Source organism: Bufo bufo, chromosome 4 (assembly GCF_905171765.1).
Source record: "Bufo bufo chromosome 4, aBufBuf1.1, whole genome shotgun sequence".
NCBI lineage: Eukaryota > Metazoa > Chordata > Amphibia > Anura > Bufonidae > Bufo > Bufo bufo.
In genome coordinates this window covers 378,715,304-378,742,764 of record NC_053392.1, presented here as the reverse complement: position 1 = coordinate 378,742,764, position 27,461 = coordinate 378,715,304, and the positions used below count along the sequence as shown (strand labels likewise).

Sequence of the window (27,461 nt, the reverse complement as noted above, 5' to 3'; positions counted from 1 at the left end):
CAACCCATGGAATAGAAGAGAATTCTTTTCTATGAACATGGAGACTAAAAAGACTTTTCTGCAGCTGGAAAATTACATTGGTGGCAAATTTGTCCCAGCCAAATCTTATATGAATTCATATGATCCTTCTACAGGTGAAGTCTACTGCAAAGTTCCTGACAGTGACAATGAGGAGGTGAGGAGACAGACTGCAATTATTTTGTTGATGTCTTGTAGGATACCTTCACATAGTTTTGGCCCTGGCGTTTTTTGTAGCTTTTTCGGAGGTATTTTTGCCCATGTTCATAGACTTATTGCTAATCTCATAGTAAATTACATCCACAAAACATTGTGAGAACCATTTATTGAATTCCCATTGTTTGTATAGCAACAAAATATTTCAGCATGTTACAAAGGTCGTTACCACTAAAATCAGTCTAAGTGCCCAGTGAGGCTCACAATCTTATTTTGACTGTCAGACACTGGGAACAATTAGAAACAGTAGGGGTATGGGTAGAGACCCATGTCTAGGGCCCCAGTGGTTTTTCTACTGTCATATTTACTGACTGGTTATCCAGGTATGCAATCTATACACATGGTACGACTAGTCCAAATGCAGACCAGACGGACATCAGGTGGGCCTATATTGGGGCTTTACTTCAAAGGGACTAAAATGTCCAGCATAGGAAAATTCCATCCATCTGACAATGGGGTGTGTTGTTGGCTGCTGGGATTTCAGTAAACTTTTGGATTGTTTTACAAGTAACCTTTTAGTCTTATACGGTCTGTCTGCAATGATAACATCATAGGTGGTGAAGCAATACAGTTACATATGCCAGAAGGATGCCTGTGCTAATTTAGGTTTCCTTCTGACAGCCTGAAATGACTCATGTTCGTCAATGAGATATAAAAATGTCTCTGATCACTAATTTAAAGGGTTTCTTCGGATCTATAAGGATACAGCCACACGGTTAAGGTTTCCTGATGCGGTTTTGGAAGCCAAAACCAGGAGTGAATAAAAAAAATAAATTGAAGTCGTATCTGTCCTTTTATGATCCACTCCTGATTTTTTATTTTTCACTCCCCGCCTTCCCAAAGCCATAACTTTATTTTTCCATTCACATAGCCTTATGAGGACTTGTTTTTTGCGGGACAAATTGTACTTTCTAATTCCAAATGGTGGGGAATTGGAAAAAAACACAATTCCTCCTTTTTTTTTTTTTTTTTTTAGGTGTTCCCTATTTGGTAGAATTGAGCTGTTACCTTCATTCTTCAGATCAGTACGATTACAAGGATAACACACTAGTATAGTTTTTCTTTTCATCTTATAAACTCTATAACTTTTTTGTAGTTATGTGTACAGAGCTGTATGAGGGCTCATTTTTTTGGTGGAGGTGAATTGACAAAAAATAGTGAATTTGCCATTTTGATTTTTTTTCCGTTAAGCCATTTGCCATATGGCAGTGGTGGCCAACCCATGGCTCTCGAGCCACATGCGGCTCTTTGCCTCTTCAAGTGCGGCTCTAGCGGTGGAGCTTGGAAGCAGTCAGACCAGCATACTCTCCACCCCATGCTCAGATCTCCTTTCCTGATCGGGCACCGTTGCTACTCTGCAGCTCCAGCTCGCTCGCCACTACGTCCTGATGTGCACAGTGTCAGAACGTAGTAGGTGGAGACACGCAGTATGACCTGACGCTGTGCGCATCAGGTCACAGTGGAGACCGTGTCAGACCTGCAGAGGAGCAGATCAGAAGCCCGGTGCCCAATCAGGAGAGGTGGGGTCTGATCTAAGCATGGGAGGGTCCCGATCTCAGCATGGGGGGGGGTCTTATCTAAGAATGGGGAGAGATCTGGTCTGAGCAATGGGAGTCTAGTCTGAGCATGGGGGTATAATTGGGTATGGGGGGGGTCAGATCTGAGCACTGACACTGGGAGTCCGATTTGTGTTGTCTGATATGAGCTTTGGGGGTCTGATTTGGAGTTCTGATGAGGATTGGGGATCTTATCTTAGGTCAGATGAGCATTGGGGGTCTAATGAAAAAAAAAACATTTTCTTTTCTTCTCTGCTAATGAAAAATAAGAGAAAAAAAAAAAACTCAGATCAGATGAAAAATATATTTTTTTCTTATTTTTCTCCGCTAAAACCTAGGTGCATCTTATAGGGCGAAAAATACGATGACTCGTGTGTAAATGTATAGCTTGTGGCTCCTGGTAGTCATAAGGTTTTTTTTTCTGGCTCTTTGTGTCTGTAAGGTTGGCCACCCCTGCAATATGGGATAAATATTGTTATATTTTAACAGTACGGGCTTTTTGCACGTGGCAATGCCCATGATGTGCATTTTTTGTTTTGTTTATGTATTTCTGACTTTCTAAACTACATCAGAAAACCTGACCGTGTGGCCATACTCTATAAACTGATTGCTAGGACAGGCCATCACTGTTAATCAGTGGCAGCCCAACCTCGGGCTTCTGTAAGCACTGCTTGCCCACTTCCAGAAGTTTATATGTAGGACTAGCTTTGCCTGCATGTCATCTTATTAAAGTAAATGAATGGATGAGCTTCTGTAAGTGAAGGGGTGTGGGGCTCAAATGAATGGCACAGCTTCTCTATTGTACTGATCAATGGGAGTCCCAGAGGATGACCCCCCCCCTTCCCCCTAATCAAATGTTATTGGTCTATCCCAGGGATGCCCAACCTGTGGCCCTCCAGCTGTTGCAAAACTACAACTCCCAGCATCCTTGGACAGCCTAAAGCTATTAGGGTATGCTGGGAGTTGTAGTTTTGCAACAGCTGGAGGACCGCAGGTTCAGCATCCCTGGTCTATCCTAATATAGGATTAAAAAAAGAGGCTGCAAGGGTAAATTGGTAACTTCTGCCTACAATGAGTGGCTAACATGCAGTAAAGTACTGCTTTCTCGTCAACAGGTTGGTGCCGCAGTCAATGCTGCCAAAGCTGCATTCCCCATCTGGTCTTCCTGGAGCCCCCAGGATAGATCAAGAGTCATGAACAAGCTAGCAGACCTTATTGAAAACCACTTGGAGGAGTTTGCACAAGCAGAATCTAAAGACCAAGGTGACAGACGACATCAGTGTTGTATAGATCTTCAAGGTTTAATAGTCTTTACCGGCCTCTAGTCAAGTAAAGCCTCAAATTTCCCTGGTGCTAGGACTCCATGTTCAAGCCTGCAGCAATGTTTGTTGCCCTCAAGGGAACATTTCATTATATTGATATTTCTAATTCTTGCAGGCCAGTTGGACATTCCTATCCAGGACAATATGAGCTTGCTTATTCCACTATGGCATTGAGCTAGCTCATCTACAAGTGGTGGTCAACTATGTCACATGGGGGACAGTGGGATATAACGAATCTTACAACTGGTACTGTCACTTGTTACCACATGTACAGTTAGGATATTTGATTTGCATACCCACAGCACTGTATTATTTGATGACTTTATCCAAGAGCAGAGTTCCCCTTTAAAATGATAGACATACAGTATATAGGCATGTTACTGGAATCCACCATTATAAAAAGCACTGCAGTTATCAATGTAAAGTCTAAGTGTGATGAAACAAAAGCTACATGATTAAGCCATCGTGTAAGGTGAAAGCCACTTCATTTACAAGCACATTTCAAGGTGTTGTACCAATGGGTCAGAAATGAGTCACAAATGCCTGCAAAATCCCAAACAGGGAAAGTTAGCTTGTATGCTAAAGGAAATGAGTTTGCATAAAATCTAACTTGGTTTGCACTAAATCTAATAAAATAAAATATGCATGGGTATTTCCTAAAAAAAACTGTCTATACGCCTCTGCCTGTACTGTAGATCAGCCGTTTCCTCTCAAAGATGCCTCTAGCAAATGTAGAAAGTGCTTCTCTATGTTTTACCCATGTACAGTATCTCACAAAAGTGAGTACACCCCTCACATTTTTGTAAATATTTGATTATATCTTTTCATGAGACAACACTGAAGATATGACACTTTGACACAATGTAATGTAGTCAGTGTAAAGCTTGTATAACAGTGTAAATATGGTGTTCCCTCAAAATAATCACCACACAGCCATTAATGTCTAAACCGTTTGCAACAAAAGTCAGTTACACCCCTAAGTGAAAAAGGGCAAATTGTGCCCAAAGTGTCAATATTTTGTGTGGCCGCCATTTATTTCCAGCACTGCCTTTATTCTCTTGGGTATGAAGTTCACTAGAGCTTCACAGGTTGCCATTGGAATCCTCTTCCACTCCTCCGTAATGACATCATGGAGCTGGTGGATGTTAGAGACCTTGTGCTCATTGCGCTCTGTTTGGGGATGCCCCACAGATGGTCAATTGGGTTTAGGTCTCGAGACATGCTTGGCGAGTCCAGCATCTTTACCCTTAGTTTCATTAGCAAGGCATTGGTCGTCTTGGAGATGTATTTGGGGTCGTTATCATGTTGGAATACTGCCCTGTGGCCCAGTTTCCGAAGGGAGGGGATCATGCTCTGCTTCAGTATGTCACAGTAGATGTTGGCATTCATGGTTCCCTCAATGAACTGTACCTCCCCACAGCCGGCAGCACTCATACAGCACCAAACCATCAAACTCCCACCACCATGCTTGACTGTAGGCAAGACACACTGGTCTTTGTACTCCTCACCTGTTTGCCGCCACACACTCCTGAAACCAACTGAACCAAATAATTTCATCTTGGTCTCATCAGACCACAGGACATGGTTCCAGTAATCCATGTCCTTAGTTTGCTGGTCTTCAGCAAACTATTTGCGGGCTTTCTTGTGCATCATCTTTAGAAGAGGCTTCCTTCTGGGATGACAGCCATGCAGACCAATTTGATGCAGTGTGCGGCGTAGATTCTGGGCACTGACAGGCTGACCCCCCAGCCCCCTTTAACCTCTGCAGCAATGCTGGCATCACTCATATGTCTATTTTGAAAAGGCAACCTCTGGATATGACTCTGAGCACGTGCACTCAACTTCTTCGGTCGACCATGGCGAGGCCTGTTCTGAGTGGAACCTGTCTTGTTAAACCGCTGTATGGTCTTGGCCACCGTGCTGCAGTTCAGTTTCAGGGTTTCGGCAAACTTCTTATAGCCTAGGCCATCTTTATGTAGAGCAACAATTCTTTTTTTCAGATCCTCAGAGAGTTCTTTGCCATGAGGTGCCATGTTGAACTTCCAGTGACCAGTATGAAAGAGTGTGAGAGTGATAACACCAAATTTATCACACCTGCTCCCCATTCACACCTTGTAATACCAACGAGTCATAAGACACCGGGGAGGGAAAATTACTAACTGGGCACAATTGGGCCATTTTCACTTAGGGGTGTACTCACTTTTGTTTCCAGCAGTTTAGACTTTAATGGATGTGTGTTGAGTTATTTTGAGGACACAACAAATTTACACTGTTATACAAGCTGTACACTGACTACTTTACATTGTATCCAAGTGTCTTTTCTTCAGTGTTGTCCCATGAAAAGATACAATAAAATATTTACAAACATCTGAGGGGTGTACTCACTTTTGTGAGATACTGTGTATGAAAAACTATGTAATTCTGGGTAGCCACATTTCCCAGAAACCACATGGTTAAACCTGTCATAGGATCTCAAACATGTCAGCATGCGACAGATACTGTATTTGTGCGGGTATTGTACTTGATACGTTGTCTCACTGGTTATAAGACTATTATGCTTATTGATGGAATGGTTTCATGCAGCTGCTCGGCCATGGAAACCCATGCCATGAAGCTCCCGTCGCACAGTTTTTGTGTTGATGGTAATGCCAGAGGAGGTTTGGACCTCATCAGTTATGGGGTCTGTAGAGTGTTGGTGACTTTTATGCAGTATGGACCTCAGCACTCGGCTACTCTGCTCTGTGGGGGTATTTATCAAGACTGGTGCAAAGGAAAACTGGCTTAGTTGCCCATAGCAGCCAATCGGATTCCACCTTTCATTTTTCAGAGCGCCAAAGGAAAATGAAAAACTCATTCTCATTGGTTGCTATGGGAAACCACTTTTAAATCTCCCCCTGTAACTTTACATGGTCTACCTCTTCATGACTGAGTTGTTGTGGTTTCTAAACGCTTCCACTTTGATATTCCACTCACATTTGATCATAGAATAAATGGAAGGGAAAGAATTTCATGAACTGACTTGTAATGGTGGTATTCTATAAGGGTCCATTCACACGTCCGCAATTTAGTTCCGCAAAATGTGGACCCATTAATTTCTATGGGGCAGCACGATGTGCTGCCCGGATACGGAATTGTGGACCCGCACTTCCGGTCCGCAATTCCGTTCCGGAAAAAAATAGAACGTGTCCTATTCTTGTCCGCGGACAAGAATAGGCATATACTATTAGTGCCGGCAATGTGCGGTCCGCAAAATGCGGAACGCACATTGCCGCTGTCCGTGTTATGCAGATCTGCGGATCCGCAAAACACACATGGATGTGTGAATGGACCCTTACAGGACCACGCTGGAAGGCAGGCTGCATAGCTAGGGGCTGGATTTTATACACCTGTGGCAATGGGACTGAATGAAATATCTGAATTCAATGACTGTGTCCCAATACTTTTGCCCATATAGTGTAGATTTCATAGGGACTCTTTACTGTTTTTGTCCATCCTTGAGCTGAGGTGATTAAAACTACATCCTGCGGAATCTGGTGCACAGAACGGTACAATGCACGCTACAGTTGCTGAAGAACCTCTTTTATACATAGAACCTCTTAACATAGAAGGAGCACTGCATGTGATCTACAACAAATTGCTTCTGAGGAAGAGATAAGCAGTAGTCTTATCTTGTATAATGGTCAGGTTCAGACATCAAACTGATATTTTAACAAGTCTTATTTGCTGACATGTCAATGGGAAGTTCTCACTGATGTGTATTAAACAGTGGTAGCCATGTTGCCCCATGCATGTGCTCTTTTACCAAGAGCATTTCAGATATATGGTAGGAACTTGTAGAAGACCCAAGTCCTATGAACAATACTACAGTACCTGAAATTATAACTTTTTCCCTAGCAACTTATTAAAAGTGAACCAATGTCTTACTTTTCAGGTAAAACCATTACATTTGCACGTGCTGTAGATATACCACGTTCTGCATACAACTTCCGGTTCTTTGCTTCATCCATCCTGCATCACACCACAGAATGCACACAAATGGACCACCTGAATTGCATGAATTATACTGTGCGCACCCCCATTGGAGTCGGTAATATTTATTAGTCTTAGGTTGGTTGGGTTCTCAATCATATTTAGACTTGGCCGTGATTGGCCCAGGTAACACGGTCCTTGTCTCGGCTTCATCTCCAGGTCCGACCGCTGCCACTGACCCAGACTGACTGCATTATAGTGAATTATGACAGGGCTATTGCGGTGTACTCACAGATGATGCGAGTACACAGCAATAGACCCACCATCAGATAGAGACTGACTGTGTCATAAATCACTATGATGCATTATGTTCGTTACAAGGGAGCGCCTGTCGGCCTGGGAGACACACGGACCCTGTTTGCTCATTTCTATGGTTACCACCACCCTGCAATCCATCAGTGGAGTGTCAAAGTAGCAACAGGGACCGTTATAAGCAGTGTCTATGTAACTAGCTGGGTGGGAGGAGCTATAAACTAGCTGGGTGTTGCAGTGGCGGATCCAGAGCCTGGTGTCGGGAGGGGCGCTTCCCCGGGCAATAGGAGATTATGGGGCCCCTGTGTCCCCGCCCACCCTCAAGCCACACCCACACAGCCCCATCCATATATCGCGCCCATACCTCTTACATCCAGTGACGTCTCCTTTGATGTAGATGTTCTCTTTCTTCATCTTCTCCATTCAGACCAGACTACCATGATGATTTCTTTCAGCCATCTCTCGTCTCTGCAGAGTTTGACAGACAGACAGACATCTTAGTTTCCTACTTTTCCTCCCACCTTCTCAACACATCCCATCATGCACCCCAATACTGAGACGCCGTGCCTCCCAAAACTATACTGTAGAAACAGATAAACCCCCTGAAAATACTAGTTACACACAGATAGCGCCCCCTTCAATAATTATTAGAATACTATGCCCTAAAAAATAACTGCACCCAGTAAATAGTGCCCATGACACTATTAGTGTAACCATAATGTCCCCCAAAAATAACTGTGCTAAGCTGATACTGTGCCAGGGTGCCCCCACAGTAATAGTGCTCCCCAAAATCCCAACAATAGTAATAATTCTGTGCCAGAGTGCACTTAGTAGTAATAGTGCTCCTACAGTGCCACCAACAGTAATTGTGTCCCAGTAAGTAATAATGCTCCCATAGTCCCCCAGTTGTAATAAAGCCCCCTTATAATGTGCGCCAGTACAAACAAATGCCCTGTTGTGTGGCAGTAAAAAATAAATAAAATAAATACCTCCTCTTAGTGCCCCCAGTAGAGCCAATGTCCCCAGAGTGCAGTCATGTGATCAAATGACCCGTACTGTGTGCCACTTAGTGCCCCAGTTGAGCTAAGGTGCCCATAGTGCCCCTATAATTTGTGCCAGTATAAAATACTCCTATATAGTGCCCCCAGAAGATGCCCCCATAGTGCTGCTCCCCCATCCCCATAGTTCCCTTCATAATGTGGCAGTATAAAATGCCCCTATAGACTACCCCACATAGATGCCCCCATAATGCTTCTCTCCCGCCTTCCCCATAGTGGCACCAAAATGTGCCAGTATATAGGGCCCCTATTAGATACCCCCATAGTGCCCCCCCATAATGTGCTAGTATATAGGGCCCCCATAGTGCTCCTTCCCCCCCTTCTCCATAGTGCTCCCCCTCATAATGTGCCAGTATATACGGCCCCACCCCCCTTCTTGCCATACTGTACTAAAAATAATTAAAACAATAAACACTTATACTTATCTCCATGACACTGCGATGCAGGCCTCTTCCTGCCTGTGTCCCGCTCTGTATGGCTCAGGCGGTGCGATGACGTCATCGCGCCGCCTGCTCCGGCCTCTGATAGGCTGCAGGCCTAGTGCCTGTAGCCTATCAGAGGAACAGGCAAGGCAGACGCCTCTCCCCTGCTCCTCCGCACCATTCATCTGTATCGCTGTCCGGAGGAATATGGAGATGAGTGCTCATCTCCTACTGCCGCTGCCACCGCCACTGGGCCCAGAAGGTTCAGTCCATTGTCCGCCCCTGGCTCTCACTACATTCTCGGGGGGGAAGAGGGGCAATTGTTTGCTATTCGACCTGAATGCGGTGGCCAGCAATGGTCAGTAGTACAGAAACAACCAAGTAGGCTGTGCCATGCTTTTTGCATAGCTCACAGAGATACGGAAGCAGTGTAGCACAGCTTGTTTGGGTATTTCTATAATCGCCACCACCTCAGGCTGTTGCATTCAAGCAGGCTGGGGGTAGGGAGGGCTCAGTTCTAAAGGATAGGTGCAGGTTCCAGCGGTGGGGCCTGTATCCATCAGAGATTTTAATACATCCTGTGGATATGCCATAAACGTTTGAGATAGAACTAACCGTTTACTTGTGTTTCTTTCAATCAGCTGGTCTCATCAGCCCTTGGAATTTACCACTATATCTACTTACTTGGAAGATTGCCCCGGCTATAGCGTGTGGAAATACAGTTGTGGCAAAGCCAAGTGAGATGACTTCAGTCACGGCATGGATGATGTGCAAATTTCTGAGTGAAGCAGGTACTCGTTTACAAAGACTTGTACCTTTGCAAAGACAACAGTGAAAATGTGACAGACTGTGATCTTATTTCTTTCTATTAAATGTATGTAACATTGAGCACATGACTTTACAAACACCTGAAGCCATGGACTTAACGCCTGTAAATGGTGGCTAGATAGGGAAAAAGTAAAACGATCTTGAAGTGCAATGACCAAAACTTGAGTACCTGACCACTTTTACAGTGTCCCTCCAAAGCATACTTCAACATTATTTTACCTGAAAGCAAGTACATACTTAGTAGAGAGCTGGTGGGGCATATGTTCCTTGTGTTAGGTGTCAGGAGGGCACCAAGGACGCATTAGTAAGCTAGAGCTGTGAACTGAATCTTAGTCCCGTTGTACGTCTGCTAAATGACAGATGTATGTCCCATCATATAGCAGAAGCCCAACTGAGGTTACAGGGCACACAGAGATCAATCAGCGATTTTTCTTTTTAACTTATGGTATTGTGAAGAATGAAAACTTCTACAGAACAACCAGGAAAAAAAAGTCGTTCAGAAAACAGCCGTCTCTAGGGCACTCTTAGCTTAAAGGGGAACTAAAGCTTTGGTAAAACCACAATCATGGAGCAGCACTTCTCAGAGCACTCTGCGCTATTTGGTTGCATCTGGTCTGTTCATTTTCAGCTTGCAGAGTATGGATTCCATATACTTTTTGTAGATCTGTACTCTGCATGATGGAAATGCCGAACAGTACTGATGGAACCCCACAGTGCAGAGTGGTCTGTGAAATTCTGCTGCTGAAAAGAACGGATGAAACCCGACAGTGCAGAGTGCTCTGAGAAGTGCTGCTGCTGAACAGTATTAATGAAATCCAACCATGGAGAGTGCTCTGAGAAGTGCTGCTGCTGAAAAGAACAGATGAAATCTGACAGTGCAGAGTGCTCTGAGAAGTACTGCTGCTGAACAGAACGGATGAAACCCGACAGTGCGGAGTGCTCTGAGAAGTACTGCTGCTGAACAGAACGGATGAAACCCGACAGTGCAGAGTGCTCTGAGAAGTGCTGCTGCTGAACAGTATTAATGAAATCCAACAGTGGAGAGTGCTCTGAGAAGTGCTGCTGCTGAACAGAATGGATGAAACCCGACAGTTCAGTGCTCTGAGAAGTACTACTGCTTAACAGAACTGATGAAACCGACAGTGCAGAGTGCTCTGAGAAGTGTTGCTGCTGAAAAGAACAGATGAAATCTGACAGTGCAGAGTGCTCTGAGAAGTGCTGCTGCTGAACAGTATTAATGAAATCCAACAGTGCAGAGTTCTTTGAGAAGTGCTGCTGCTGCTGAACAGAGCCGATGAAACCCAACAGTGCAGAGTGCTCTGAGAAGTACTGCTGCTGAACAGAACGGATGAAACCCGACAGTGCAGAGTGCTCTGAGAAGTGTTGCTGCTGAACAGAACAGATGAAATCTGACAGTGCAGAGTGCTCTGAGAAGTGTTGCTGCTGAACAGAACAGATGAAATCTGACAGTGCAGAGTGCTCTGAGAAGTACTGCTGCTGAACAGAGCCGATGAAACCCGACAGTGCAGAGTGCTCTGAGAAGTACTGCTGCTGAAGAGCCGATGAAACCCGACAGTTCAGAGTGCTCTGAGAAGTGCTGCTGCTGAACAGAGCCGATGAGACCCGACAGTGCGGAGTGCTCTGAGAAGTGCTGCTGCTGAACAGAGCCGATGAAACCCGACAGTGCAGAGTGCTCTGAGAAGTGCTGCTGCTGAAGAGCCGATGAAACCCGACAGTTCAGAGTGCTCTGAGAAGTACTGCTGCTGAACAGAGCCGATGAAACCCGACAGTGCAGAGTGCTCTGAGAAGTACTGCTGCTGAAGAGCCGATGAAACCCGACAGTTCAGAGTGCTCTGAGAAGTGCTGCTGCTGAACAGAGCCGATGAGACCCGACAGTGCGGAGTGCTCTGAGAAGTGCTGCTGCTGAACAGAGCCGATGAAACCCGACAGTGCAGAGTGCTCTGAGAAGTGCTGCTGCTGAAGAGCCGATGAAACCCGACAGTTCAGAGTGCTCTGAGAAGTACTGCTGCTGAACAGAGCCGATGAAACCCGACAGTGCAGAGTGCTCTGAGAAGTACTGCTGCTGAACAGAGCCGATGAAACCCGACAGTGCAGAGTGCTCTGAGAAGTACTGCTGCTGAACAGAACGGATGAAACCCGACAGTTCAGAGTGCTCTGAGAAGTGCTGCTGCTGAACCGAACGGATGAAACCTGTGACAGTGCAGAACTCTACAGTGCAGAGTGGGTGGTGTCATCAAAGGTTTGCCCTTTAAGATTACAGTTTATCAATTTTGAGGACAGAGTTTTGTGCTATATGGAACACACGGTTTTGTACTTCAATCAAATAGTCTAATAATGGTTCACACATCCATAGGAACAGATAATTATATGTACTTTGCAGACTGAAAGAGTCAGAACGCATTCTTAAAGGGAGTATGTCAGCAGTTTTCACCTTGCAAAACTGCTGACAGCACTAGGTTGGTGCTGGGAAGAGCAGTACAAACACTTTTTTGTTATTCTGCCAGGCACAACTCCAGAAAATGCCCAGGGGGCAGAGTTTTGCTGCGAAGTGTCCTCTGCTCCAAAGCCCCACTCTCTACTCTGAGTAGAATCCAACCAGGGGACCACTATATTTGTAACTCGGAGCACAGGGGCGGAGGTTGTTGTAAAACAGAAAGCTCTTCACTGTGAAGCTCTGCCTCCAGCACACTTGCAAGAGCAATTCCTGGCGGAATAAAAGCTCATATTCGCACTACTCCTGATAAAAATGCTCTACAAAAGGTATGTCCCCCCCACCCCCTTCCCCCAGCCTCTACCTAGTGCTGTCAGCAGTTTAGCATTGTCAGAACTGTTGGCAGACAATCTTTAAAAGTAATAGTCACTTTCATGGCCATTCATTTCTTTTTATAGCACAAACTGCTCATCAATAGTATAAAGGAAGTGTGGCACCAACCATTTTTGATGAATCCTTATATATAAGAGGTGCATCTCCCCTTTTGCACTTATAACTGATATACAGTGATATGATTAGTGGTGGGTATACTTAATGACTCAAGAAAGTGAAAGGAGATACCCCCGTTATTGCTGGTTTTCATGTGTCTGGTGATTGGATTTGTAAGGTAAAAGCTTGAAAATCATTATGAGATCGGATTATGATGAGGGCCTTGTTAACGGTCATAGAACATGACAAATGTTAACAAGTGTTGTATTATCCCAAGAAAAGGTGTCCAGTTCTCCCAACCTAATAGAGCAGCATGTCGAGCATGTGCCATGCCACCCCATTCATCTAATGGGAGTGATGGAGATTGCTGAGTACAGCACTTGGCTATCTCCGGCAGTCCTATAGAGAATGAATGGAGCTGCAGGGCACCACCCTGACCTACTGCTCCATTAGCATGGAGGAATGGGACCTCCCTTCTTGAGATCGGTGGAGGTCCCAGGGTCGGACTCCCATCAAACAGCTAGTTATCCTGCCCTGGTGATTATTTTTATATTTAGTCTTTTACATTCTTATATCTTTAAAGGTGTCCCATCAGGAGTGGTTAATGTAGTGTTTGGTACGGGCCCTAGAGCAGGCGAGGCTCTTGTCTGTCATCCCGATGTACCAATTATCTCCTTTACTGGAAGCACTGTGACCGCTCAGCGCATAATAGAAAAGAGCGCACCATACTGCAAAAAGCTGTCATTAGAACTTGGCGGAAAGAACCCAGCTATTGTTTTTGAAGATGCAAACCTAGAGGAATGTGTTGCCACCACTGTAAGGTCAAGTTTTTCTAATCAAGTAAGTAACATGTATATTTCTAACTCAGTGGTTACAAATCTTTTCTGTTACATATCTTTCCCCTATTTCTGTTGTTTAGGACTATAAAATGCTGTAGCTAAGAGATATCAGTGCATTTAAGAACATGAAAACAGTTAATTCTCCTTCATTAGTCTCAGCCAATCTAAAGTGCTGAGTATACTGTGAAATCCATCCGGGCTAAAACTTTTTTACACAAAAAAACACTAATTTTAAAAAATGCAGTACCAACAGTAGCCAGATATCTTACATTCTTGTCTGAGATGTGTTTATTTTAGGAATGAGCTAATCGACTTGAACAAATCGATTCATCTCATTAGCAAGAGTTTTTTTTTTTTTTAGCATTGAGGGGCTGTTCCTAAAGGTGAAGAAGTATCCATCTCCCTGTTGATTGACAGGGCCAGACATCTAGCTTGGCCCTGAAAATCTGTGCCCTGCACAGCTGCTCCGAGCAGCGACACAGGTGCCGCAGCTCAAATTTGGAGGAGCAACTGTGCTAGCACTATTAGGGTGGGTTCACACTAGCGTTAGGGATTCAGTTATGGCTTTCCGTTATAACATGGTTATAACGGAAAATAACAGAATCCATAGGATGGAATGCAAAACAGAAGACTTTAAGAGGCATTCCGTTTTGCTCCGTCCTAATAGAAGTCTATGGGAAAACATAACGGAACCGTCTGGGTCCCGTTATGCAAGACGGAAAACAAAGTCCTGTCGACAGAACTTTGTTTTCCGTCTTGCATAACGGGACCCAGACGGATCAGTTATCCTTTTAAAGGCCTCCGTTTTGCATTCTGTCATAATTCAAGTCTATAGGCAGCAAAACGAATCCGTCCTTCCGTCTTATGGAATCCGTTATTTTCCGTTATAACCATGTTATAACGGAAAGCCATAATGGACTCCATGACGCTAGTGTGAACCCACCCTTACCTGAAAGTCGCTGCTTCCAAAACTGAACTCTATACCAAGTAATGCTTGTCTTATTTTGAGACTGAATTTTTATGCCAAAGTGTGGCACAATTTTGGTGCAAAACCTTGCACCTGAGCAAGTAGAAAAAAAGTGTACAAATCCTAGTTGCACCAAATTGTGCCAAAGCAGTGACAATTTGAGCCACTTTTTAGATAGATTCTAGGCACAGACATATTAGTAAATTTGGGCCACTATGGTTAGTCTTGTTCATACAGAGAAACTACTTGTGTAAGTGTACCTGCAATGCAAATAAACGAAGACGCTATTCCCTGCATTTAGTGATCCCTGAGACCAGCTCTTGAGAGCCACTGTCTAACATGATATACACTGCTCAAAAAAATAAAGGTAACACAAAAATAACACATCCTAGATCTGAGTTAATTAAATATTCTTCTGAAATACTTTGTTCTTTACATAGTTGAATGTGCTGACAACAAAATCACACAAAAATTAAAAAATGGAAATCAAATTTTTCAACCCATGGGAGGTCTGGATTTGGAGTCACACTCAAAATTAAAGTAGAAAAACACACTACAGGCTGATCCAACTTGATGTAATGTCCTTAAAACAAGTCAAAATGAGGCTCAGTAGTGTGTGTGGCCTCCACGTGCCTGTATGACCTCCCTACAATGCCTGTGCATGCTCCTGATGAGGTGGCGGACGGTCTCCTGAGGGATCTCCTCCCAGACCTGGACTAAAGCATCTGCCAACTCCTGGACAGTCTGTGGTGCAACGTGACGTTGGTGGATAGAGTGAGACATGATGTCCCAGATGTGCTCAATTGGATTCAGGTCTGGGGAACGGGCTGGCCAGTCCATAGCATCAATGCCTTCGTCTTGCAGGAACTGCTGACACACTCCAGCCACATGAGGTCTAGCATTGTCTTGCATTAGAAGGAACCCAGGGCCAACCGCACCAGCATATGGTCTGACAAGGGGTCTGAGGATCTCATCTCGGTACCTAATGGCAGTCAGGCTACCTCTGGCGAGCACATGGAGGGCTGTGCGGCCCTCCAAAGAAATGCCACCCCACACCATTACTGACCCAATGCCAAACCGGTCATGCTGGAGGATGTTGCAGGGAGCAGAACATTCTCCACGGCGTCTCCAGACTCTGTCACGTCTGTCACATGTGCTCAGTGTGAACCTGCTTTCATCTGTGAAGAGCACAGGGCGCCAGTGGCGAATTTGCCAATCTTGGTGTTCTCTGGCAAATGCCAAACATCCTGGAAGGTGTTGGGCTGTAAGCACAACCCCCACCTGTGGACGTCGGGCCCTCATATCACCCTCATGGAGTCTGTTTCTGACCGTTTGAGCAGACATATGCACATTTGTGGCCTGCTGGAGGTCATTTTGCAGGGCTCTGGCAGTGCTCCTCCTGTTCCTCCTTGCACAAAGGCGGAGGTAGCGGTCCTGCTGCTGGGTTGTTGCCCTCCTACGGCCTCCTCCACGTCTCCTGATGTACTGGCCTGTCTCCTGGTAGCGCCTCCATGCTCTGGACACTACGCTGACAGACACAGCAAACCTTCTTGCCACAGCTCGCATTGATGTGCCATCCTGGATAAGCTGCACTACCTGAGCCACTTGTGTGGGTTGTAGACTCAGTCTCATGCTATCACTAGAGTGAAAGCACCGCCAGCATTCAAAAGTGACCAAAACATCAGCCAGGAAGCATAGGAACTGAGAAGTCGTCTGTGGTCACCACCTGCAGAACCACTCCTTTATTGGAGGTGTCTAGCTAATTGCCTATAATTTCCACCTGTTGTCTATCCCATTTGCACAACAGCATGTGAAATTGATTGTCACTCAGTGTTGCTTCCTAAGTGGACAGTTTGATTTCACAGAAGTGTGATTGACTTGGAGTTACATTGTGTTGCAGTGTGTATATATATATAAATATATATATATATATATTTTACAGGTGAAACTCGAAAAATTTGAATATCGTGCAAAAGTCCATTTATTTCAGTAATGCAACTTAGGCTACTTTCACACTAGCGTTCGGAGCGGATCCGTCTGATGTTTCATCAGACGGATCCGCTCCTATAATGCAGACATTTGCATCCGTTCAGAACGGATCCGTCTGCATTATAACTTAGAAAAATTTCTAAGTCTGAAAGTAGCCTGAGCGGATCCGTTCAGACTTTACATTGAAAGTCAATGGGGAACGGATCCGCTTGAAGATTGAGCCATATTGTGTCATCTTCAAGCGGATCCGTCCCCATTGACTTACATTGTAAGTCTGGACGGATCCGCTCGCCTCCGCACGGCCAGGCGGACACCCGAACGCTGCAAGCAGCGTTCAGGTGTCCGCTCACTGAGCGGAGAGGAGGCTGAGCGCTGGCAGGCGGATGCATTCTCAGTGGATCCGCCTCCACTGAGAATGCATTGGGGCCGGACGGCTGCGTTCAGGACCGCTCGTGAGCCCCTTCAAACGGAGCTCACGAGCGGACACCCGAACGCTAGTGGAAAGTAGCCTAAAAAGGAATTGCATTAATGCAGCTTAAAATTAGAATTTTGTGAAAAGGTTCAATATTCTAGGCTCAAAGAGTCACACTCTAGTCCTCTAATTAATCCATATCCCCTGAGCAAAGGGGACCTCAAAATTGTGACTTTGGGGTTTCATAAGCTGTAAGACATAATTATCCAAATTATGACAAATAAAGGCTTGAAATATCTCGCTTTGCATGTAATGAGTCTATCTCATATATTAGTTTCACCTTTTAAGTTGCATTACTGAAATAAATGGACTTTTGCACGATATTCTAATTTTTCGAGTTTCACCTGTATATATAAATTACTAACGTATTGCTATTATCCATTTATCCATATTGCTTTTTTTTGCTTGGCTTTATTCATTTTTCCATCACTTTAGAGCATATCCTATTATTGTCCCCAATTGCGGACAAGTATAAGTATTTCTATCATAGTGCTGGCATTCACCTGCTCGTCAGTGAAGGAAATCGCTGAATTTACATGCAGCGATCTCCTCCACAGTATGGGGAGGACTGATCACTAATGCCATTGCTCGTCCCCATACAGAATCATAATTTGCTGGCAGCAGAACGTGGTTAGACAGCAGCCTGCTTAAAAATTGCGATTGCTCGATAAACAATTGTTAGCTCGTACATCGGATAATCGGCAGCAGATCTTCGCTAATGAGCGTTCGTACAAAGATAAATATTAGGTACTTACAAGTCCTTGAAGATGATGAGCAACCTAAAGTAAATTTGAAAGCATCAGGGTTTTTTTTATACAGGATTTATTGGCTTGTTTTTTCTATTATTGAGGTACATATGTGGCAGATTATGAAACTCGTGGAAACTCTCAACAGATTTTGGATCAGTTTAAATCAAATACATTGCACAAATGAATTTAGCTCAAATAACCTTCTGCAAGAGCCTATTTCTACCACTAGATGGTGCTGTCCTGCATCACATCATATCCCCTGCCACCTTTTAACCCCTTAGCGACTAGCCTTTTTTGGGCCTTACTGACCAACCGTTTTTCTTTCTTTTTTCATCGTCGAGTTCCAAGAACTTATTTTTCCGTCTATATAGCTTTATGAGGGCTTGTTTTTTGCGGGACAAGTTGTAGTTTTTAATGGCGCCATTTTGGGTTACACATAACTTTCTGATTAACTTTTATTGACTCTTACTGGGAGGGAGATGGGAAAAACAGCAATACTGCCACTGTGTTTTTACGTTATAAATTTTACGGCGTTCATTTTTTGGTGTAAATAACATAATATCTTTATTCTCTGGGTCAGTACGATTACAGTGATACCAAATACATATCGTTTTTTTTTACATTTTACAACTTTTGTGCAATAAAACACTTTAAAAAAATATATAAAAAATGTTTTTGCATTGCCGTTTCCCAAGACCCATAACTTTTTTTTTTCTTTCTATGTAGTTGTGTGAGGGCTTGATTTTTGAGGGACGACTTGTATTTTTCATTGGTACCATTTTGGAGTAGATGGCGCTTTTTGATCACTTGTTAAGTTTTTTCGGTGGCAACTAAGACTAAATTAGCAATTCTGAAAAGAGGAATAAATCAATAGTAATATAGGCTGGCTCACAGTATTTTTGCATAAAATTTTTATTAATGCACTAAATCAAAAAACAAACTGACTTTGTGTCATCATATCAGCATACATACATGAATAAGGCTACATTCACACGTCAGTATTTTTCTACATCCCGATTTTCGGTCCGTTTTTTATGAAAATGTTTCCGTATGTCATCCGTTTTTTGCGGATCCGCAAAAAACGGAAACATGTGAAAACTCAAATCCGACAGTATATTCTAACACAGAGGCGTTCCCATGGTGATGGGGACGCTTCTAGTTAGAATATATTGAGAACTGTGTACATGACTGCCCCCTGCTGCCTGGCAGCACCCAATCTCTTACAGGGGGCTGTGATCCGCACAATTATTGTGCGAATCATAGCCCCCTGTGAGAGATCAGGTGCTGCCAGGCAGGAGGGGGCAGACCCCCTCCCTCCCCTGTATTAAATGTGACTAGTGCGGCCCCCCCCCCCTCTATATTTATTGGTGGCCAGTGCGGATGTGACCAGTGCGGCCTCACCTCTTCCCCCCCCCCCCATCATTGGTGGCCAGTGCGGATTCCCAGTATTAATAAATGTGCCCAGTGCGGCCTCACCTCCCCCCCCCCCCATCATTGGTGGCCAGTGCGGATTCCCAGTATTAATAAATGTGCCCAGTGCGGCCTCACCTCCCCCCCCCCCCATCATTGGTGGCCAGTGCGGATTCCCAGTATTAATAAATGTGCCCAGTGCGGCCTCACCTCTTCCCCCCCCCCATCATTGGTGGCAGCGGAGAGTTCCGATCGGAGTCCCAGTTTAAATCGCTGGGGCTCCGATCGGTTACCATGGCAGCTAAGACGCTATTGCAGTCTTGGCTGCCATGGTTACTTAGCAATAAATACAAGCATTATACTTACCTGCGACTGCGAGCTGCGATGTGTGTCCGGCCGGGAGCTCCTCCTACTGGTAAGTGACAGGTCTGTGCTAAAAGCAATGCGCCGCACAGACCTTTCACTTACCAGTAGGAGGAGCTCCCGGCCGGACACACATCGCAGCTCGCAGTCGCAGGTAAGTATAATTCTTGTATTTATTGCTAAGTAACCATGGCAGCCAAGACTGCAATAGCGTCTTGGCTGCCATGGTAACCGTTCGGAGCCCCAGCGATTAAACTGGGACTCCGATCGGAACTCTCCGCTGCCACCAATGATGGGGGGGGGAAGAGGTGAGGCCGCACTGGGCACATTTATTAATACTGGGAATCCGCACTGGCCACCAATGATGGGGGGGGGGAGAGGTGAGGCCGCACTGGGTACATTTATTAATACTGGGAATCCGCACTGGCCACCAATGATGGGGGGGGGAGAGGTGAGGCCGCACTGGGCACATTTATTAATACTGGGAATCCGCACTGGCCACCAATGATGGGGGGGGGGAGAGGTGAGGCGGCACTGGTCACATTTAATACTGGGAAGGGAGGGGGGTCTGCCCCCTGCTGCCTGGCAGCCCCTGATCTCTTATAGGGGGCTATGATATGCACAATTAACCCCTCAGGCGCAGCACCTGAGGGGTTAATTGTGCAGATCACAGCCCCCTGTAAGAGATCGGGTGCTGCCAGGCAGCAGGGGGCAGTCATGTACACCGTTCTCAGTATATTCTAACTAGAAGAGTCCCCATCACCATGGGAACGCCTCTGTGTTAGAATATACAGTCGGATCTGAGTTTTTCACGAAGTGAAAAATCTGATCTGTAGAAAACTTACTGGGAATCCGCACTGCCGCACTGGCCACCAATGAATATAGATTTAGTGCATTAATAAAAATTTTATGCAAAAATACTGTGAGCCAGCCTATATTACTATTGATTTATTCCTCTTTTCAGCTGGTAACTGAAAGGCTGAGCTCCAGTAGTTTGCTGGTGGAGCCTTTTCTAAATATTTGACAATAGTTTTAAATTAGCAATTCTGTCTTTTTTTTTTTTTTTTTTTTTACGCCGTTCACTGTAGGGGATAACTTACATGATATTTATGTAGTCCGGGTCATTACGGACGTGGCAATACCAAACATAAGGGAAATATATTTTTTTGGCAATTTTTTCATTGAAAAGCGTATTTTCATTGGGAAAAAAGCATTATTTTCTTTAGGGTTTTTTATTATTGAATAAATAAATTTTTAAAAATTTACTTTTTTTAACTTTTTTTTTTTTACCACTTAAAGAGGATCTTTCACCAGGATACATGTATTGAAATAGTTACATTACCTTACAGTGCGGCCCCCAGTGATGTCTTTCCGCTTTTTTTTTTCAAAGGACCCCCCCTTTTGTCCGCTGTGGTCCCCATTTGTTTTGGTGCCTCATATGCTAATGAGGCGATTCGGTTCAACTAGGCGGGGTTCTTGAATTTGTCCTGGGTGTGGTTATCTTCTCCCTGGCTGCGAGCGCATCCAATCAGAGCGCCCCGCTCTTAGCCAGGGAGAAGGAGCTCAAGTTCTCGCGAGAACCGCAGCACCTTCTGCGAGAACTTGAGCTCCTTCTCCCTGGCTAAGAGCGGGGCGCTCTGATTCGATGCGCTCGCAGCCAGGGAGAAGATAACGGCGCCCAGGACAAATTCAAGAACCCCGCCTAATTGAACCGAATCGCCTCATTAGCATATGAGGCGCCAAAACAAACTGGGAACACAGCGGATGAAAGGGGGGGGGGGTCCTTTGAATAAAAAAAAGCAAAAAGACATCACTGGGGGCCGCACTGTAAGGTAATATAACTATTTCAATACATGTATCCTGGTGAAAGGTCCTCTGTAATAGTCCCACAAGGGGACTATAGCAGACAGCTCTTTGATTGCTTTTAAAATGCAATACACTATCCCTATAGTGCATTGCATTTTAATGGCAATGCTATTCTAACATTGACCAGCAGGATCCGCCAGAGAGGCGCAGCCTGCTGGAAAATACTGGACTGGTCTGGGGCCTGCATCAGACCCCAGGCAGCCTTCACACACATCGGCACCCTGCGATCGCATTTGCGGGGTGCCGATGGGAGACAGAGGGAGTATCTCTGTCAGCACATTACATGCGGCGGGCGCCATTGCCCGCGGAGTGTAAATTGTTAAACAGCTTGGATCAGCATTCCTGCCGGTCCGGGCTGTTAGAGCAAGGCCGCGGCTCTCATGGGACCTGTGCAGCGTAAAAAAGCGACGGCCCAGCCTAAGGCCCCTTAGTGACTGCTGTAAAAACACGTATGTGTGGTCACTAAGGAGTTAAATCATTAGGCCCTAGGAAGGTATGGATTACTTGTGGTACTAAATTTACTAATGACATGTGCTAGGGGTAGAGCTCCTGTACAATTAAAATAACAAAGTCATATTATAAGGGGATTTGTATATAAATAAATCTGTTCTATAATATAGATAAGAAGTAAATCTGTAATATAAACCTACTTTTTTCTACCTGTGTTCCACCATCACCTGCTTGTGAATAATATTATGTATCCATATGACAACAACTTTCAAACTACAACCGTTTGGCAAACAGCTGGTTTTGCTGGAGGGAGCCACTTCTGACTAGTCATCTCCCCTGCAGTGGTGGCTGCATGGAAAATGTAGTATTACATGTAATACAAGAATGGCTTGAGTCCACCAGAACATGAGCCGCTCTGTAGGAGCGTCACTCTGTTATGGCTGATAACGTGGAGACCCAAGCAGTGTACTTCCCTCAAGATCTCTGTGTCGTAATAAGGTATTTGTACAGGGGTGGTCTTGATAAGATTACCCGTACAAAGGGCATCTGTCATCAGATTTGTACCTATAAAACTGGCTGACCAGTTGCATATGTGGTTGGCAGCTGAAGGCATCTGTGCTGGTCCCATGTTCATATGTGCCCTCATCTCCCTGCAACTGCCATGCCCTCTCCACTTTGACTGACAGGACCAAACTGTGAAAATGTCCTATTACCAGGAACTGTCCATCAAAGTTCAGAGGGTGCTACATTTGTAGAGAGAGCTGAGCCTCTAGGAGTAAAGCCAACACCCTCGTTGCCCCTAGAGGCTCATTTGCATATATCAACATCATTTTTCTCAGCAATGCGGGTTCATATGAACATGGGACCAACACAGATGCCTTCAGCTGCCAAGCGCACATGTAACAGGTCAGGCAGTTTCACAGGTACAAATCTGCTGACAGATGCCCGTTAAATAGAAGCTCCCAATGTGCTCCTGTAACATATCTTACACATTCTCATGGTGATAAATGTTGTTTTGCAGGGAGAAATTTGCCTTTGCACAAGCAGGATTTATGTTCAGAGCTCAATTTATGAGGAGTTCCTGCAGAAGTTTGTAGAAGCTACAAGAAAATGGCAGGTGTCCGTTCCCTCTGATCCCACAGCCAGTATGGGAGCTTTGATTAGTGAGGCACATTTAGCTAAGGTAGTTTTATCTTTCACATTGAATTTTAATATTAAAGCTGGTGTTTTTCATGGATTGCATGGGATTGCAACTAAAAGGTCATTTGGTCTTGAAGCAGAAGATAATGCAATATCTTCAGCTAGTTCTCCCACATACCACTGTATGTGCCATTGATAACATCGTCTTTTCATGTGGGAGAGAAGTCTTTGGATCTCTCAGGCATCATGGCTCTGATGCAAATTTTACATCTGCACTCCTATAGCTTTGCCCCTGAATATTTGCCTGCCTAGGATCTACACTTCTTTTGGCCTTTCCCTGGGGTACCAAACTTAGCCGGACATATGGGCCACTTGTAGAAACATTTTTCAGTTGACAAGCTGCATTAATTTTAGATATAATACAATACAAAATTATTATTTATAGAATATAGCACAACATACCTATTACATCCAGTGATGTATTCTCTGATGTAGATGTTCGCTTTCCCCATCTTTTCCATTCGGACCAGACTGCCTCCATTCTTTCAGTCGCGTCTTGTCTCTGCAGAGTTTCGCACACAGACATTTTAAATTCCTCACTTTTACATCATCCTCCCACTCCTGGTGTCCTAACATTGTTATCCTGATACCACCCCAATACTATGCCTGCTGTGTTTGAGGAACACTATACTGCAACAATAGTAGTGCTATACATATAGTCCCTCCCAGGCTTTTCTCAATAGTAATAGTGCCCCCTACAGTACAGTCCCACAATAGTGATAATGGTCCCCAAGAGTGCTCCCATTAGTAGCAATGCCCTTCATATTGTTCCCAATAATTATGCACCTACTGTACCCCCAGTAGTAATAATGCTACTATGCCAGTAGTATAAAGGGTCCCACTATAGTGCAGTAACCAGGCTCATCTATAAGATACTCCCTTTGAGCTCCTAGTAGTAGTAGTAAAGATGATCTATAAGGCACCCCTATAGAGCCCACAGTAGTAATGAAGCCCCCTATAGTGTCCCCAGTAGTTATAATGCCCTCTATTGTGAACCTATTATTTATTATGCCCAATGTAATAGCATCAGTAGTTATATTGCCCCCTATAGTGCCCCCAGTATTTATAATGCCCCCCTGCAGTGCATTTTGTAGTGCTCCAGCTTGTATTAATTCCCCCATAGTGCCCCCAGTAGTGCAAACACACACACATAAATATATATATATATATATATATATATGTTGTTGCATCCCAGAGTAGAAGGTCGAGATGACATCACTGCAACCTCCTGGTCTCAGTTGGCATGATGATGCAGGCGGTCATGTTCTACTGCCTCATAGATTTCAGGCCTATGAGGCTGAACGGTGGGGACAGGAGCCATAGGACCACTGTAAACTGCTGACAGCAGGAAGATTGGCTGCTGCCTGCAGGCCATGTGTGTGAGACCCCTGCCCTACCTTTTGAGACTAAAAAGCTAACACTACAGTATGTCACAATCTTTCTCTAGGTGAGGAGCTACATTAAGAAGGCTTTATCAGAAGGAGCTACAATTAACTGTGGTGAATGTGTGGATGCCCTAAACATACCACTAAATAACCAGGGTGGCTATTTCATGTTGCCTACGGTTATCACTGGATTAAAAGAGGAGTCCTGCTGCATGCAAGAAGAAATATTTGGCCCTGTAGCATGTGTGGTTCCATTTGATACGGAAGAAGAAGTGATTGAAAAGGCCAATGGTGTCAAGTATGGCCTAGCAGCAACTATTTGGACGAGAGATGTGGGCCGTACTCATCGTGTTGCTAAGAGACTTCAGGCAGGTCTGGTTTGGACTAACTGCTGGTTAGTGAGGGACCTTAATTTACCGTTTGGTGGTATGAAAGCATCAGGCCTTGGTAGAGAAGGTGCAAAGGATTCATACGAGTTTTTCACTGAAATAAAAACTGTTACAATAAAACATTAATCTACAGGGTTTCATAGAAGTCTGTAAATAAAAAGCTCAGAATGATTCAATTCGCAGACTGTGTTTTTATTAAATATATATAGCTGTAAGGAGGTCAGTCCTTACAGAATAATTTGTTTCTGACCCTGATTGGTATAATTGACTTGTCATCACAGTTTATAAACCTTGCCTTCCTCTTCTCATGACTCAGTACGACACAATCTGCACAGTTTCTCACATGTGCTCCCAGGTTGATATCTCCATCCTCACAACCACCGTACACACACTCCTCAGTTGTTGTATGGCCTTCTACAGAACACACAGTCATTCACACAGGCTTCAGGCTGGCTGGTCTTGAGTACATTCATGTCTCTTATACCGGCCTTGGCTGCTTGAATGCATTGAGTAGCAACTTCTGTCTACCCCTCAACTCCACCCTCAACTGCACATTAATATTCGACTTTAGATGTCCTAACTAGTCCTTGAGTTGTTGTACAGTAATTACTGGTACCGATCACCTCCACTATCTAGCTAGTTACTTGCAGGATGCTGGCTTTGTTTGCAGCAGCAGCTTCCCAGCTCACTCTTCCATCTCCTGTCTGCTACTGATCATGAAGCCAGCAGATGTAGCAGTTCTTGTTGCTATATCCAGTAAAACCCCTGATATACTTTTGCTTCTTTGCCATAGTTCTAGCACTGCTCCTAACAACGCCCGGCTAGTTTATACAGTGCCTTGAAAAAGTATTCATACCCCTTGTTCACAGTTTTTCACATTACACCCACATACTTAAATGTATTTTGGGATTTTATGTGATAGACCAACACAAAGCAGCACGTAAGTATGAAGTGATAATAATTACTAATTAGTCAAAATTAGTAATAAATAAAATTTTGGAAAGTGGTGTGCATTTGACATGAATATGCTTCGAACTAAACCATTCCATTGTAGCTCCATTGTTTAGGGTCGTTGCCCTGCTGGAAGGTGAACCTCTGCCCCAGTCTTTTGTAGTATCGAACAGGTTTTCCTCTAGGATTGCCCTGTATTTAGCTCCATTCATCTTCCCAACAACTCTGACCAGCTTCCCTGTCCCTGCTGAAGAAAAGATGGTATGTTCAGGGTGATGTTCAGTATTAGTTTTCCACCACACATAGCGTTTTGCATTTAAGCCAAAAAAGTTCAACTTTGGTCTCATCTGATCAGAGCACCTTCTTCCACATGTTTGCTGTGTCCCTCACATGACTTGTGGCAAACTGCAAACAGGACTTCTTATGGCTTGCTTTCAAAAATGGCTTTCTTCTTGCCACGTTTCCATAAAGGTCAGATTTGTGGAGCACACCACTAATAGTTGTCCTGTGGCCAGATTCCCCCACCTGAGCTGTGGATCTCTGAAGCTCCTTCAAAGTGACCATAGGCTGTTAAGTTTAGGTGGACAGCCATGTCTTGGTAGTTGCAGTTGTGCCATACTCCTTCAATTTTCGGATGACGGATTGAACAGTGCTTGGTGAGATGTTCAATGCTTGGGATATTTTTTACAAGCTAACCCTGCTTTATACTTCTCCACAACTTTATCCCTGACCTGTCTGGTGTGTTCCTTGGTTTTTATGATGCTGTTTGGTCACTAATGTTCTCTAACAAACCTCTGAGGCGTTCACAGAACAGCTGTAGTTATACTGAGAATAAATTACACACAGGTGGACTCTATTTACTAATTAGGTGACTTCTGAGGGCAATCAGCACAATGGTCACACTGGATTTTATTTAGAGGCATCAGAGTACAGGGGGCTGAATACTAATTCAATATCTATACGATTTTCTGTCCTTTTGCTGAGTGTATACATTGGCTGCAGGATCCAGCTGGGGATAGGCCATAAATCCTCTATCAAAGTCACAATGCAAAAAATTACTGGATCTGTGCCGATTCTCTCTGGAGTGGCCTCTAAAAGGTAAGTGTATTCCCTTCTTCATGAATCCAGCTCCTTCTCTTGATCTTTTTTCATGATCTAATCCTCCTTCCAAGGTTGTTCTGTCACTCTTTCAATGGAGCACAAATGCAGGCCACACTTTTCAGATTTTTATTTATTAAAAATGTTGAAAACCATGTATCATTTTCTTTTTACTTCACACATTCTTTCTACTTTGTATTGGTCTATCACATAAAATCCCAATAAAATACATTTAAGTTTGTGTGTGTAACGTGAAAAAATGTGTAAAAAGGTCAATGGGTATGAATTATTTTTCAAGGCACTGTAGCTCCCTTCCACCCAGCTAGTTACATGGACACTTCCCTGTCACTGCCCCGGTTGCTGCTTTGATATGCCCATGGACTAAACATCACTGAAAATAAGAAAGAGCTGCATGGACATGGTCATGTGACCACAGCCCAGAACGGAAGATAAAAACAATGAAGGTAAAAGACATACATTACACAATCTACGTTTTAAAGAATGCTGATGCAAACCAGAAAACCCCTTTAAGGACCTTAAGTCACACAATAATACATTTGTCACTAGATGGCAGCTTAACCTCTGTGTTGCTCTCTGTGTTGCTCCAAGCACACACATTCACAAGTACAAGTACATTCATATTTTTGCAGTATATCATACAGTGCAATGCATTATACAAGCTTCATTCTTA

At 44.3% G+C, this 27,461-nt stretch overlaps 1 protein-coding gene across 1 annotated transcript; it reads left to right on the top strand.

The window, feature by feature from the left end:
- ALDH8A1 (aldehyde dehydrogenase 8 family member A1) lies at positions 1–24,892 on the top strand. Its single transcript, XM_040429176.1, has 7 exons — positions 1–175; positions 2,906–3,053; positions 7,044–7,199; positions 9,515–9,664; positions 13,226–13,482; positions 22,769–22,930; positions 24,395–24,892. The coding sequence occupies exons 1-7, from the start codon at positions 32–34 to the stop codon at positions 24,845–24,847; spliced, it is 1,470 nt and encodes a 489-aa protein (XP_040285110.1). The 5' UTR covers positions 1–31; the 3' UTR covers positions 24,848–24,892.
- The last annotated feature ends 2,569 nt before the right edge of the window (positions 24,893–27,461 follow it).

Coding starts and splice junctions, on each gene's coding strand:
- ALDH8A1 (XM_040429176.1), top strand. CDS start 32: ATGAACATGGAGACTAAAAAGACTTTTCTGCAGCTGGAAAATTACATT. Junction 7,200..9,514: donor GCGCACCCCCATTGGAGTCG/GTAATATTTATT, acceptor TCTTTCAATCAG/CTGGTCTCATCAGCCCTTGG. Junction 9,665..13,225: donor CAAATTTCTGAGTGAAGCAG/GTACTCGTTTAC, acceptor ATATCTTTAAAG/GTGTCCCATCAGGAGTGGTT.